This window comes from Alosa pseudoharengus, unplaced genomic scaffold (assembly GCF_046254945.1).
Source record: "Alosa pseudoharengus isolate Yale_2024_CS ecotype anadromous, Long Island Sound unplaced genomic scaffold, YU_APseudo_1.1 YU_APseudo_1.1_scf_22, whole genome shotgun sequence".
Lineage (NCBI taxonomy): Eukaryota > Metazoa > Chordata > Actinopteri > Clupeiformes > Clupeidae > Alosa > Alosa pseudoharengus.
Window position 1 is genome coordinate 2,306,647 of NW_027468680.1, and position 15,129 is coordinate 2,321,775.

The 15,129-nt window shown below is 44.4% G+C and overlaps 2 protein-coding genes across 12 annotated transcripts in view; one reads left to right on the forward strand and one right to left on the reverse strand.

Moving 5' to 3' along the window:
* The first annotated feature begins 937 nt into the window (after positions 1 to 937).
* On the forward strand, positions 938 to 7,640 carry LOC143139622 (uncharacterized). 3 transcript variants are annotated; one of them, XM_076300230.1, is made up of 4 exons: positions 938 to 1,304; positions 5,519 to 5,986; positions 6,160 to 6,204; positions 6,723 to 7,640. In XM_076300230.1, exons 2-4 carry the CDS (start codon positions 5,524 to 5,526, stop codon positions 6,986 to 6,988), a joined length of 774 nt encoding a protein of 257 aa, XP_076156345.1. In that variant the 5' UTR covers positions 938 to 1,304; positions 5,519 to 5,523; the 3' UTR covers positions 6,989 to 7,640. The 3 variants fall into 3 exon arrangements, with proteins under 3 accessions (XP_076156345.1, XP_076156347.1, XP_076156346.1); XM_076300232.1 differs by having other exon boundaries at positions 6,163 to 6,204; XM_076300231.1 differs by lacking the exon at positions 938 to 1,304 and having other exon boundaries at positions 5,005 to 5,986.
* A 5,977-nt stretch (positions 7,641 to 13,617) lies between these two features.
* The window catches only part of LOC143139620 (NACHT, LRR and PYD domains-containing protein 1 homolog), a 33,031-nt gene continuing 31,519 nt past the window's right edge, over positions 13,618 to 15,129 (reverse strand). For 7 of the 9 annotated variants that reach the window (XM_076300218.1, XM_076300211.1, XM_076300216.1 and 4 more), the window contains 2 exons: positions 14,232 to 14,333; positions 13,618 to 14,081 (listed from right to left, as the gene is read on the reverse strand). In XM_076300218.1, coding sequence (XP_076156333.1) covers positions 13,925 to 14,081; positions 14,232 to 14,333 — 259 coding nt within the window. In that variant the 3' untranslated portion in view covers positions 13,618 to 13,924. The remainder of the gene's footprint in view (positions 14,082 to 14,231; positions 14,334 to 15,129) is intronic. The other 2 variants (XR_012990443.1, XR_012990442.1) reach the window with 1 other exon arrangement.

A 15,129-nucleotide genomic window follows, 5' to 3' on the forward strand; every position in this document is an offset into this window, starting at 1 on the left:
ATGTGTGTGTGTGTGTGTGTGTGTGCGAGCATGTGTGTGTGTGTGTGTGTGTGTGCGAGCATGTGTGTGTGTGTGTGTGTGTGTGTGTGTGTGTGTGCGTGTGTGTGTGTGTGCGAGCATGTGTGTGTGTGTGTGTGTGTGTGTGTGCGAGCATGTGTGTGTGTGTGCGAGCATGTGTGTGTGTGTGTGTGTGTGTGGGCAGCAGGGAGGAGAGGAAGGGGGAGTTTCCTGTGCTTGGAATGTCTGGCTTTAATCAGCTGGTCTAGAAGAGGGGGAGGAGGAAAGGCTTTCAGATGTTTAGCAGCTGTGTCTGGCCCTGATGTGGCCCTGATGTGGCCCTGATCTGGCTCTGATGTGGCCCTGATGTGGCCCTTATTGAGCAGGATTTTGAGGTTTCCCATACTGCACTGGAGGCACTCCTCTTTTGGTCTCATTTCCTGACTTTTCTTTTTCTTTTTTTTATTTAAATGACACACAAGGTACACAGTGACAACAATCAACATACACACAAACATGACAAAGTTCACCTGTTCACAGAGCTACTTAAGCTTAACTAACTGTTCACAGAGCTACTTAAGCTTAACTAACTGTATTGAGCAGCAACACGTACACAATTATTACAAGGAGCAGACATAGAAGTACCTTTCATAGGCTGAGGAATCAGCGCAAATATTGCAGAAAGGGGGACCATGAGTGTTCATAAGATGTCATGTGGTTTTTCAGTGATGCAGTAAGCTTTTCTAGATTTGAGTGATTGGTTAAAAGATTTTAGATATATTTTAATTTAATATATTATATATATTTTGCAATCAAGATAAAGGGCTTAACTGACTTTCCAAGACAACGCTATAGGCAAGAGGGAGAAGGAGGAGGAGGGAGGAGTTGGAACACATGCGTGGCACTGCCCCCCCCCCCCCCCCCATGTTCCTTTTCTTGAGCTCATAACTCTCGACGGCAGTTTCATACACACTATAACTTCTCTCCGTTTCAAACACACTTTAACTTCTCTCCGTTTCAAACACACTTTAACTTCTCTCCGTTTCAAACACACTTTAACTTCTCTCAGATACATATCAACCCACAGGACAGCAGACGGACAGCTCTTAAAAAGGAAATACGGTGTTTTTAAAGAAGTTTGTAAAGGAAAGCTCTGCTCTGATGGCGGTGGGAGCTCTTGTGAGTGATTGCGAGTGATTTGGAGGAAGGGGCACGGTCGGTACGGACAACGCTGCATCTGGTGATAAAGGCAGACCTCTGCTTAGTAGAACAGACATCTGGTGATAAAGACAGAGTCCACACATCGGGTGAGTGTGTGTGTGTGTGTGTGTGTGTGTGTGTGTGTGGGTGTGTGTGTGTGTGTATGTGTTTGTGTGTGTCTGTGTGTGTGTGTGTTTACAGATAGAAATAACTGTAAGGATTTGGACTAACTGATTCTGTTACTCTTACCTTACATAGAAAATGTTACACTATAATGTTGTGTTGTCATTAATAAATGTCATTTGACTTTGTCATTTGATTTTAAAAGTATTATTACAATGAAACCACTGTATTAACCAGTAAAGTAAAAGGGTGAAGTCTTCATTTCTATATAAGACAACAGCATGGCCTTCCCAATGAGCTGTACAGACAGATAAGAGGGGAGAACAGGGTAATCATCAACTTTTACTGGCCGACCCCACCCCTGCTCACGGACATCACAGCTATAATATCTACTGCAGCTTATTGGATACTTCATAGTACATCACAGCTATAATATGTAGCCTATTGGATACTTCATAGTACATCACAGCTATAATATACAGCCTATTGGATACTTCATAGTACATCACAGCTATAATATACAGCCTATTGGATACTTCATATACATCACAGCTATAATATACAGCCTATTGGATACTTCATAGTACATCACAGCTATAATATACAGCCTATTGGATACTTCATAGTACATCACAGCTATAATATACAGCCTATTGGATACTTCATAGTACATCACAGCTAGAATATCTACTGTAGCCTATTGGATACTTCATAGTACATCACAGCTATAATATACAGCCTATTGGATACTTCATAGTACATCACAGCTATAATATACAGCCTATTGGATACTTCATAATACATCACAGCTAGAATATCTACTGTAGCCTATTGGATACTTCATAGTACATCACAGCTATAATATACAGCTTAATGCTATAATATACAGCCTAATGGACATTTAATAGTAGATTAGCATCATCATCATCAACTTTTACTGCCAGACTCAAGGTCCATTCAATAGACACAGATATGACATGCAACATACATTAAAAAGATAAACATAAACATACAGAAATCTAAAAAACAATACTGCATTTCTATAACTTACACGTATACCAGTGTTTCCATAGTGATGATTGGTATCATAAACCAGTGTTTCCATAGTGATGATTAGTATCATATACCCGTGTTTCCATAGTGATGATTGGTATTGTATACCAGTTTCCATAGTGATGATTAGTATCGTATACCAGTGTTTCCATAGTGATGATTGGTATTGTATACCAGTGTTTCCATAGTGATGATTGGTATTGTATGGCACTAATTTTGTGCAACAGGCACGCACATCCACATAATATATATGTACAGTATATTGCACAGGTTTATGGCCAGGTTACGGAATATAAAAAATAAATATAATGTGTATATTGGGTGTTAGCAATGCAAGGGCATAGGTGAAACAGTGCAGGAGTAAATGTAAACAGGTAAACAGTGCACAAGTAAAAACCATCGGCAATCGGCAGCGTTGCAGTTGCCATACCATACAGAGATACAGTTAGTGAGTATGCTCTAATTGGTACAACGGTAGAAGTCTAGGATCCTAGGACATAGGTGTGCTTTCTTCAGGGTTTGTAGAAAGTGAAGGCGCCTTCTTCACCAGACTGGAGGAGTTGAGAGACCAAGAAAGAATTTCTGTGATGTGTACAGGTTCTCCTGAAGTCCACAATGATCTCCTGGTGTCATCTGCGAACTTGTTTATGGCACTGGAGCCATAAACAGGGGCGCAGTTGTGGGTGAAGAGGGAGTAGAGCAGAGGGCTCAACACACAGCCCAGCGGCACGTCAGTGTTCAGGGTGATAGTGGAGGAGGAGAGACTTCCTAATTTAACAGTCTGGGGTCTGTTAGTAAGGAAGTCCATAATGCAGCTGCAGAGTGAGTTGCTGATGCCAAGCTGGCCGAGCTTGGAGATCAGCTTGGAGGGGATCACAGTGTTGAATGCTGAACTGAAGTCAATGAACAGCATTCTAACATATTTGGGACTGTCCAGGTGGGAGAGTGGCAGGTGGAGCGCCGTGGAGATGGCGTCCTCTGTTGATCTGTTGCGTCAGTGGGCAGCTGTGGAGATGGCGTCCTCTGTTGATATGTTGCGTCGGTGGGCAAATTGATACGGGTCCAGTGCATTGGGCAGACGTGATTTCAGTTGTGACAGGACCAGCCTCTCAAAACATTTCGCAATGATGGGTGTCACTCAGTGCAACCGGGCGTAGGGTCATAAATGTAAATGCAAATAGCAGCTTTATAGACAAAATACATACATTTATCAGGCAGAGCAATCAGAGGTCAGTAAAAGCAAAACTTTTACATCAGACCAGACACCAGACACACCAGGCACACTAACACACCAGGCACACTAACACACCAGGCACACTAACACACTAGGCACACTAACACACCAGGCACACTAACACACCAGGGACACTAACACACCAGGCACACTAACACACCAGGCACACTAACACACACCAGGCACACTAACACACCAGGGACCAGACACACCAGGCACACTAACACACCAGGCACACTAACACACCAGGCACACTAACACACACCAGGCACACTAACACACCAGGGACCAGACACACCAGGCACACTAACACACCAGGCACACTAACACACTATGCACACTAACACACCAGGCACACTAACACACCAGACACACCAGGCACACTAACACACCAGGCACACTAACACACCAGGCACACTAACACACTAGGCACACTAACACACCAGGCACACTAACACACCAGGCACACTAACACACCAGACACCAGACACACCAGGCACACTAACACACCAGGCACACTAACACACCAGACACCAGACACACCAGGCACACTAACACACCAGGCACACTAACACACTAGGCACACTAACACACCAGGCACACTAACACACCAGGGACCAGACACACCAGGCACACTAACACACCAGACACCAGACACACCAGGCACACTAACACACCAGGCACACTAACACAACAGGCACACTAACACACCAGGCACACTAACACACCAGGGACCAGACACACCAGGCACACTAACACACCAGACACCAGACACACCAGGCACACTAACACACCAGGCACACTAACACACCAGGGACACTAACACACCAGGGACACTAACACACCAGGGACCAGACACACCAGGCACACTAACACACCAGGCACACTAACACACCAGGGACCAGACACACTAACAGACAACAGCCGAGAGACCAGGAATGCTAACAGACATGAGACTCAGATGTGTCACTGAGTACATGGGACTTCAAGTGGAGCTGGGGGTGGAGGTATACGTGCTGATGAGTCACATCACACTTCTCCGAACGCATGGACACAGTGACACATCTCCACACGCATGGACAGTCACACATTTGAGAATGAAGGAAGCCAGATTTCTCTCAGTATCCCTAAGCATGTCTTTGTTGTTGTTGTTGTTGTTGTTGTCAGAGGAGCTATAAGTTTTGTCAAAATATCTATCTACACACATCAGCTCTGTGTTACCCAGATATCGACTGAGATTAGCATGCAAGCTAAACACGTTTGCTCTGTGTTACCAGATATCACTAAGGTTAGCATGCAAGCTAAACACGTCTGCTCTGTGTTACCAGATATCACTAAGGTTATCATGCAAGCTAAACACGTTTGCTCTGTGTTACCAGATATCACTAAGGTTAGCATTCAAGCTAAACACGTCTGCTCTGTGTTATCCATATATCACTAAGGTTAGCATGCACGCTAAACACGTCTGCTCTGTGTTATCCAGATATCACTAAGGTTAGCATTCAAGCTAAACACGTCTGCTCTGTGTTATCCATATATCACTAAGGTTAGCATGCACGCTAAACACGTCTGCTCTGTGTTATCCAGATATCACTAAGGTTAGCATGCAAGCTAAACACGTCTGCTCTGCGGTAGCAGGTATCACTACGTAAGATTAGCATGCAAGCCAGCTAGCCCCGGGCCAGCTCTCTTGTAATATAGGGCCGTGCCTGCACTCTTGTAATACCACTGTGCACCATGTGTGGTGCTGTACTAAATACAATGCAAGTCATTGGAAGAGTGCTGTCTCAATTGTAATGTAAAGAATTTTACAAATCTCCTTTAAGGTGGGTGTGGTGTGGATGAGGTGGAGTTGAGTTGATGTTGTAGTTGAGCTTGAACATGGCCTTTATGGGTCTCCCTCTCCCACAGTCACCATGGACATCATCTCGACCTTGCTGGACGTGGCAGAGAGGCTGTACTCGCAGTGTCAGAAGGTGCAGGACAACAAGGACCAGTGCGGCCGCCTGGGCGGGTTTGTGGCCTCCCTGAAGGACGTCCTGCGGAGTTTGCAGGGGCAGGACCCCAGCCGCCGGCCTCTGGACCTGGACACGCGATTGGCCGAGCTCGGGACGTGCTTCGAGGATGCGGAGCAGCTGGTATGCAAGTACGGCAGCACCGGCAGCCTGACCAAGTTTTTCAAGGCCAAGGCCATGGAGGAAGAGTTCCAGGGGGTGTTCAAGCGTCTCGAAGACCTGCGCCAGCTGCTCTCGTTGTCTCTGCAGGTGGAGCAGAGGGGCCAGGTGCAGTCCATGCACAACGTCGTCAACAGGGCGGAGGACAAGATCGACTTGCTCCACGAGAAAATGGACAAACTAATACAAAATAAAGAGGTGAAAGGTGAGTCAGAACGGAGAAACAGGTTAGTCGCACATAGTACAGAGTGTAAAAACAAAGGATTCTTAAATTCTCAAACATATACACACACACACACACACCACACACACACAGACTCACAGATTAAGATCTTAAAAACTTTTTTTTAAATTGTGAACTGTCTGTGTTATCCTCAGCAGGACCTGAGACTCCGGCCCCTGTGGCTTCCTCACTGGATGCAGGTAAACACTGCTGAACAAACCAAATGGCTGAAATGGGCGTCACTAGACCTACAAATGCACTGGGGACTCATACTGGGGACTCATACATTTTGGGGACTCATACTGGGGACTAACTCAGTTACTTTTTGGAACAAGTAGTGAGTAACTATAACTAATTACTTAATTTAAAAGCAACGTTTCGATCTCCCTGGATCTTCGTCAGGCCTGAATTAATAAAGTTTATATTTTGGAGCAGTTGCAGTGTGCAGACCACACTTTTTCTACTGTCTGACACTATTGTCTGGCACCTGCAGAAAACTTTACTTTGGATGTGCGCACCCACTCTCCGAAACGGTTGTGCTACATGTAGCCTCTTTAGCAAACCGGCTGGAAAACAAATCGTTACATTGTATTGCACGCACAGCAAGACCGTGCAATGCATGAAATGGTGACCGGATTGAAGCAGCAATGTATTCTAGTGTGTAAGAGCATTACATCGACATTAAAATGACTGTGTGTGTGTCTCCGTGTCTCCTCAGCGGTGGCGCTGGGTGCGGTCCGCAGCAGGTTCGTGGAGAAGGCGAGTCTGCCCCTGCTGAAGCAGCTGCTGGACGAACTCCAGACGGCGCGCGTGCTGAACTCTGAGGAGGCGGAGTCTGTGCTGGAGGAGCAGTCGGCCCGAGCTGACCGCGCCCGCTGCCTCATCGACACCGTGCGCAAGAAGGGCCGCCGCGCCAGCGAGACCATGATCACACACCTGAGGGACAAGGACCCCGCACTGGCCCAGACCCTGGGGCTTGCCTGAGGGGGGGGGGGGGGGGGTGCAAGGGCTGGACCACGCTGGTGTGAGCAGAACACAAAGAACTATTGCTGAAAAAGGAACTCCAATGGAGTCACATGACCAAGGACTCCGCCAGAATGTTATCTGCGTAAAAAGCACTTTTGTGACCAAAACCTGTGGGTGTGCTGCTGCCAAATTAATTTTGACCAGTAGGTGGCTCCACCGTCCTTTAAATCAGTGTTTCTCAAAGTGTGGTCCGGGGACCACTGGTGGTCCGCAAGCTAGCCCAAGTGGTCCGCGAGCAGACGTGGTAAAATATAATATAGATGAGTTGTTTGCAATATTGAACCAACTTGTATGTAAATCCAAACATTTCTGCAACACTGCCTATGTAAGCCATGCCAGTTTAAATCATATGAATTCTCTGACACAATAATACAATCAAAGTGGTTCAGTGAGTAGGCCTATTGTGTAATTTACTATTGAAGTAGGTCTAATTTATTTATTTATTTTTAGCTAGGTGGTCCGTGAGGCTTTTTTTATTGATTAAGTGGTCCTTGGTCTGAAAAAGTTTGAGAAACACTGCTTTAAATCACTGGGCTGTTTGTCATAAACAGTGTCTATTTTTGTGCTACCTACATATTTTATATGTTTACAAATATATCTTCTTTTGCCAGCCATGTATCTGTGTGTATGTCTGTGCTTGTCTGTGGCCACTTTTACTGCCACTTTTAGTCTACTGTTTTTGAGTTTGGAGAAGTACTTGCAGTGACAAGCTACGAATGCCGACTCCACAACTGTCGCGTTTCCCAGCCAGGTCCATGATAGGCTGTTTGTCACTGCTTCCAATGTCTCCCTCTGGATAAAGCAGGTTAAGACCAGTGCTGTGTTGCGCCCACTAAAGGGCGATTCCAATCTCCCCTTAAAGTAGGCCTAGCCTACATGATCCAAAGCACTGCGTCTCCGTTGCTCGAGTTTATCATTAGCACTGGACAATATTGGAAAATATAGGAAATGCGACGTGTCAGTTTGGCCCTTTATTTACAGTTTCTGCAATTTAGATTAACAGCTCATGCAATCAGCCTGGGTCATTCTGCGGTCATACGCGAAAAACCTTGTATTTTTCATTATCTTCCCAGATCTATCTTGAGACCTTTTACTGAATTTCTTATGCAGCAGTGTCTAAAAACCCTACTGATCGAGATTTATGCCCATTTAGCGTTGCAGGAGCTGTGGTAAACGTATCGGTGGCATTCACTGCAACGGTGTGCAAGTGTTCAGAATCCCTCTTCATCGCACAGTTTGCATCACACAGTTTGCACACACAATCAACAGTAGCATAGTTGACACACATGTCATGTTTCATTTTGAGTAGGCTAATTGTTCAATATCAGTGGATTTTATGGATTTAATTTCAATCATAGGCATAGTAATATTTAGATTTTTTTATGTGAGGGAGAGAACTCAGTTGGGGGGGGGCACACTGGCCTGTTTGGACGGGCCTGGCCCCCTATGGCCGGCCCTTGACGCCGACGCTGGTGGGGATGTTGAAATAATGGAGGGTTTGGTAATACGCTCACCCCCTTTTCCCAACCTTCGTTCCCCCATCTGTATTACAACCTTACGTACTAGTCCATCATCACTCTCGCAAACCCCCAGGACCCTGGCCAGCTTCCATTCATTGTGGGAGACTTCATCATCCTTTACGATTACAATGTCCCCAACCTGCACATTCCTCCTAGGAGAATGCCACCGTTGCCTTAGAGAGATATTAGCAAGATATTCCTTCTTCCACCTGCACCAAAACTGCTCACACAGATATTACATTACATTACATTTAGCAGACACTTCTCGACCATATATTGAACCTGCCTCCATCGTTTTCTTATATAGAGATCTTCCTTTTCAAATCTGCCGGGTGGGGTAAGTGGGATAGAGGACTTCATAGTAAGCAGATGCTTTGAAGTGAGTGGCTCTAAGCTAGTGGGATCACTTAAGCCATCCACATTTACCAAAATGACAAACAGTTGAATTTCTGAATAAAAATAATTTTGGTGCAGTTTTGACATTTTAAACGTGTAACCCCACATAAGCGCACAAACATAACGTGGTTGCAGGGAGGGGATGTCCTATTTTGGAATTTTACCCGGATACAACAAACACTTTTTGATGGATGGTGGCTATTTATTATAGTTTTGATTTGGCTGGTGAGTGGTGCGCTAGTTCTGAACCCTGCGAGACATCCTCTCGTATGCCTACGCGTCCTCTACTAATTATGAGATACCTTGACATCCCTAGTAATATTTCTGCGTGAGAAATGCAAGGTGTGGAGTGTGAGCGTGTGAACGTGTTTAATTGCGTGTGTCTCACGCCCATTGCGTGAGACTTGAGAACCCTGTAAAGCTAATCAGTTAGCCTTAATACACGCATGTTGTGACTGGTGTTCTAAAGCTAATCAGTTAGCCTTAATACACTCATGTTGTGACTGGTGTTGTAAAGCTAATCAGTTAACCTTAATACACGCATGCTGTGACTGGTGTTCTCCCCCAGCTGTGGACCCCAGTGGACAGCAGGTTAAGGTGGACTTCCCTGAGCACGCTAACTGGACAGCTTTGCTACAAGAGATGGAGCTGGCCCCCTGACCACAGGCCATGAAATACCACGATGACTTACGACCAGACACCATTTCACCTCTCCAGTCATCCCAGCCATTATGAAATCTATGCAATAACTGATCATATGTTTAATATGGGAGTATACTTCATAGTGCTTTGTGCCTTTATACCTCAGACATCTCAAGTCTCACGCATTGAGCGTGGGACACACGCATTTCAATGACTTCACACGCTGACACGCCACACATGGCATTTCTCACTCCGAGACATTATTAACTTGCCCGCACAGAAATTTCTAAGGGCTATATTTTACAAACGTGTCACACAACGTTGCTGTTTGTGCGCTCATTCAGGTAGGGGGGCTGCTGTTCAGTTACTAACCTATCGGCCAATCAGAAAATAGGATTTCTCAACCAATCAGGAAATAGTTTTGTTTTGATGTGGGTCCGCAACGTGGAGACTGCTGGTCCGCGGAGTCGTGGAGTGAAATTAGGCCCGGTGCTTCGTCTGATAATTTGCTGCGCAGTTGATCAAGATACCGCGGACCGACAAAAAAGAAAACAAACGTTTCTGCTATCGATGTCATTAAACATGGAGCCATGCAATAAAGTGGTGGTATGAGCGTTCATTCAATGCAGGCGTCTGCGCGAGAGAAACTGAAACTAATCGATAACATTGGTATCAAAGCTCAGCTTCAACCTGTTGAATGCTATTTAATTGTCAACACTTAATAGAACAACGTTGATTTTTGGAACTTCCATATAGAAACAGAGCAGAGACTGTATAATACACTGTATAGCACTGAGTATTGTATAGTCAAATTTGAATATAACGTGGCCAAAAGCTATTGTAGCCTTCTTTCTATCTGTTAAAGATCAACAGATCAGTGATTTACGCCTGCTCGCCAAAAAATCTGGTATTGTGTTTCCTGAATCCTTACATTCAGGCATTCAAATTAAACTTCATTACAGTAAAAAACATGTATTTTTTTCTCCATTTCCTACCAATGTATGATGCTTGCATGAGGGAAACATCCCAAAACAATAGCACCCATATAATTGTTGCTGTTTTGAGAAGTATTTCTATTCTTATGCAAGCATCATGCAACCATGCAAAAGCAATGAAACTAATTATATCTTACATTAGTAAAGCAGTCCTCTGATGTGCATGTCACAAAACATTTAAGTGAAAGTGCATGTATAACAATAGGCATAATAATGATTGTGATAATGATAATGACAATTTGATTGGGAGGGAGTGGGGTTGGGTACGTGTAGATGACCCCAAAGTCTGCCATGACTGGGCCTCAGGTCAAAGAAGTTTGAGAAAGGCTGGTCTACATAACCTGCATCAGATTGAGGTTTGCAGTGATGCGCCTGAAGGCACGGGTTGAGGACTCAGTCAGTTACGTCACAATATGCACATTTGTTTAAATTCATACCTACGTAATCACCATGACCAAAATTGTACTTTTTTTTTACTTTGAATCTTGAAAAAAAAAAAAAATTGACCTACCTACCGACCCATTTTTTTTATTTTTTTGGCTGTTACTGCAAACAAGAATATTTTTAAGGATGGCCTCATGACTGTGAAAATGGCTGACATTGAACCACAGTGCTTTAAATGGGAGCCCCCAGTATCAGTAATCAAGGCATCAAAATCTGCCACAAACACTTACAACACACATCACTTATAAACACACACACACACACACACACACGGACAGAACCACCACTGTTCAAGAGTGTGTTTGAAATAATAGAATTTGTGCTCTCTCATGAAGCTGGGTCGATGGGACATGGGGAGGGTGGGTCTGTTGATCGGGGGGAGGGGGCGTGGTGCCACGAGTAGTTCAAGCAGACGTAGCAAAGATTGTTAATCTTTGGACGTAGGACTTTCATGTACTTCAATCAGGGGGGTGGGGGGGGCGTGGCACTGTGCCAATGTCACGCCCCCTCCCCCCTGAGAAACAAAGTCTCACTCCTTGCAAACTTCAAAACTTGAGAGCCCTGATACCTTGTGTTATGTAAACACATAAAACACTTTCTAACAATTCCAAAACTTTCACTAGAATAAATAGCTATACACTATTGGGCATGTATCAATTCATCAATAGGGTAAAGGGCACGCTATTGGGCATGTATCAATTCATCAATAGGGTAAAGGGAATAGCAAATCATCTGCACATTTATCTGTGTGTGGTTTTCTTAGCACTGTCACACATTACACACAATAGTTCTCTCACTCCATTGCTGCATCCAATTTCGGGAACTGGCGGGAACGTTTAGACTAACGCACGAACACAGGAACTGACGGGAACATTTAGGGCCCGTCCCAATACCTCCCCTACCCCTAGATTTTTGCCCTAACCCTCGTTTTTGCGCGTGCACGTGTAGGGCTAGGGTGTCCCATTACTTTAGGGAGCAAGGGGAAGTGCTATTTTTCCCTTAAAATCAACCCTCAAAATATAGCCAGGACCGATGCAGGCTTAAAACGAAGTGGGAGATGAAATTACCCAGGATACCGTGCAAGCTCAGCAAGCCGGCCACATTTTTCATATATTTTCGCAAATAAGCATATTAAATTTTCGAAATATGTTGGAATATGTTAGTTTGATTCACATCGGATGGACTGTTGAGTTTTGAACACTAATGTTTCGTCAATATTTAAGGTGTGTGTTCTGGGGTTCACACGAATATCTTTGTTGATTAACCAGACGTAGATAAACCAGCACAGCCCACACAACAATGACCGCTGGAACGGGCATGTTCCTGAATGAAAATAGTAGCAGGCTACTACCGGTAGACACGTCGGCGCTGCGCGTGACGTAGGTGAGCACGTTCGCTACGCTAATTTGCATATAGTGGTGTCCCAATTCATAGGGAAAGATCTTCACCTCCACGTTCCTTGTCGAGGGGGCTTCAATGTTGAGGGCAATCAAAACCAAGTGGAAATTTTAAGGGGGGAGAAATGGGACGGGCCCTTAGACTAACGCATGCACACAGGCGCGCCCTTTCCAGCAATAGTGTAACATTGGAAGTGATGTATGTTATTCAACGAGCTATTGGTGCTGCTTCCGTTGATACTGACTGTGCTGCTTTAGTTGATACTGATTGTGCTGCTTTAGTTGATGCTAATTGATGAATCAGCTGCTTTAGTTGATGCTAATTGTGCTGCTTTAGTTGATTTGATTGTGCTGCTTTAGTTGATGCTGATTGTGCTGCTTTAGTTGATGCTAATTGTGCTGCTTTAGTTGATGTTGATTGTGCTGCTTTAGTTGATGCTGATTGTGCTGCTTTAGTTGATGCTGATTGTGCTGCTTTAGTTGATGCTGATTGTGCTCTCATCTCTATGAGCTCTAACCAATGGTTATGTTCACTATCCACATTCGATTTTAATTCAGCAATAAAGAAAGAATTATTAAATATATTTTTTTATTTATTTGATGCCTATTATTATGCAAAACAGTTTTACAGGCATTCACATATTTTAGATATACAATTTGATATTGGAACAGTTAAATACATGTGTATATTCATCTGTAATTACACTCAAAATATGTGTAGTCAGGTGTTTGAGGTCTACAAGCACAGGGTCCATAGTCAACATACAGCATTTAAGTACCTGTCAGTCACAGATGTATTACGAAAAATCAACAGATGAATATGTGTGAATAAAGGCCTGGACAGATGAGTGGATCTGAAATGTATGGGGTTCATCCTACCTCAGAGTTCCAGAATGCCATATTGCCATACGGCCACAAGGGGGAGACAGATCCCAACACTAAAGCTCACACCTAATAGGCTGATGGGCTTGTTGCTTTACCAGGAATGAGCCAGTAAGGGCTCAATCTCAACATCCCCCCTCATCGACTCAGACTTTCATGTGCATTCCGCTAAATAGATCTGAGCAGATTCAAATCCAAGTGAAAGACAGGAAAAGGAATAACTGAGTTTCGAAGGACATTTGTGCAGATTTATAAATAGTGTTTACCTTTGGGAAAAAAACATAGTTTAAATATCAGAGAACTTTTTAAAGTATATTTTTGGAGGCTTTTGCCTTTTATTGATACAGTACAATGAGGAATGTCATAGCTTGATTATCAGAGAGATAACATTTAACATACAACACATCCAATATACAGAACAGAGTCACCACATAACGGCCAAGTGCCCATGGGGACCCAGGTTCAAGTCCAGCTTGAGGTCATTTCCTGAACCCACTCCCCATCTCTCTCTCACACTTCCTGTCCACTCTTCACTGCCACTGATCTCGGAATTCTTTGGAGATAAGTGTTCACTGCCCTGTCCACTAAAGACAAAAGATGAACTTCTCCTTGACATTATTACCAGAAATGGTCGTGATAATCTAACAGTTCATGCATGATATGAATGTCTCTCTCCTGGACGGAGTCCCCGCTGAACGTGAGCTCTACTCTCTCCTCATCATGCTTCTGCTCCGTGTGGTTCGGACACTGGTCAGCAGACACTCTGCAACGCAGCCTTTATAGACACACACACACACACACACACACACACACACTGGTCAGCAGACACTCTGCAACGCAGCCTTTATAGACACACACACACACACACACAGTGCCACACACACGCACACACACATACCATAGTGCTGCACACACACAAACGTACCCTGTGAGAGAGAGAATGCCTCTGAGGAGATGTTGAGACTGCTGGAGGATGTGAAGTCCCTCCTCAGACAGAGTGCCATGGCCCTGCTCCCCACAGTACAACCTAAGAACACACACACACACACACACACAGTAGGGATGGCGAAAACTAAAAATGTTCTTGACCGACCACCGAGCCTCATTAGCCGGTTGAAACGGGTTAACTGATTAGTTTAGAATATGCTGCGCTATTTGAAATAACAGCCATTTGGCAACTCTGCCGCATCTCTCTGCCTCCCGCTCAAACACACACTGCCCCGGCGCCACTTGAGTTTGAGCTAATAAAGACAGATGATGATCATCATCACCTTATCTGTTACCATTGATGATCCTTCCTGATATGTAGATGTAATGTATTTCCAAATCTAAGCCCATCTTATGCGGAATGTTGCCTAAAAGACTCGATAAAACTAATGGATAAAACCTTCAGAATGCATAAAAGACGCACTGTGTGCCTTCTAATAACGGACAGAACAACTCTTTCCTTTAATTAATTGCATAAGCTCTAGAAAGCCCTCACCGCTTACAAAGTCAAGGGGCAGCATATATTTTTCAGTCACTCCGCGTATCTTTTGGATGATAGTCTCTGTTTGTCACATTTTCTAACAGCTAGCATAGATGACACGGTAGGTTAGCTTTGGCTACCTTTCTCACCCGAAGAGGCTTGAGGGTGTCGCGTTTTCAGGTGATACATCATAGAGTGTGTACCTGAGAGTGTGTGTGTGTGTGTGTGTGTGTACCTGAGAGTTGAGAGTGTGTGTGTGTGTGTGTACCTGAGAGTTGAGAGTGTGTGTGTGTGTGTACCTGAGAGTTGAGAGTGTGTGTGTGTGAGTGAGTGTGTGTGTACCTGAGAGTTGAGA

Excerpts from the sequence above, each read along its gene's own strand:
- LOC143139622 (XM_076300230.1), top strand. The coding sequence starts at position 5,524 with ATGGACATCATCTCGACCTTGCTGGACGTGGCAGAGAGGCTGTACTCG. Across the intron at positions 5,987-6,159 it reads ACAAAATAAAGAGGTGAAAG|CAGGACCTGAGACTCCGGCC; the intron begins GTGAGTCAGAAC and ends TGTTATCCTCAG. Across the intron at positions 6,205-6,722 it reads GGCTTCCTCACTGGATGCAG|CGGTGGCGCTGGGTGCGGTC; the intron begins GTAAACACTGCT and ends GTGTCTCCTCAG.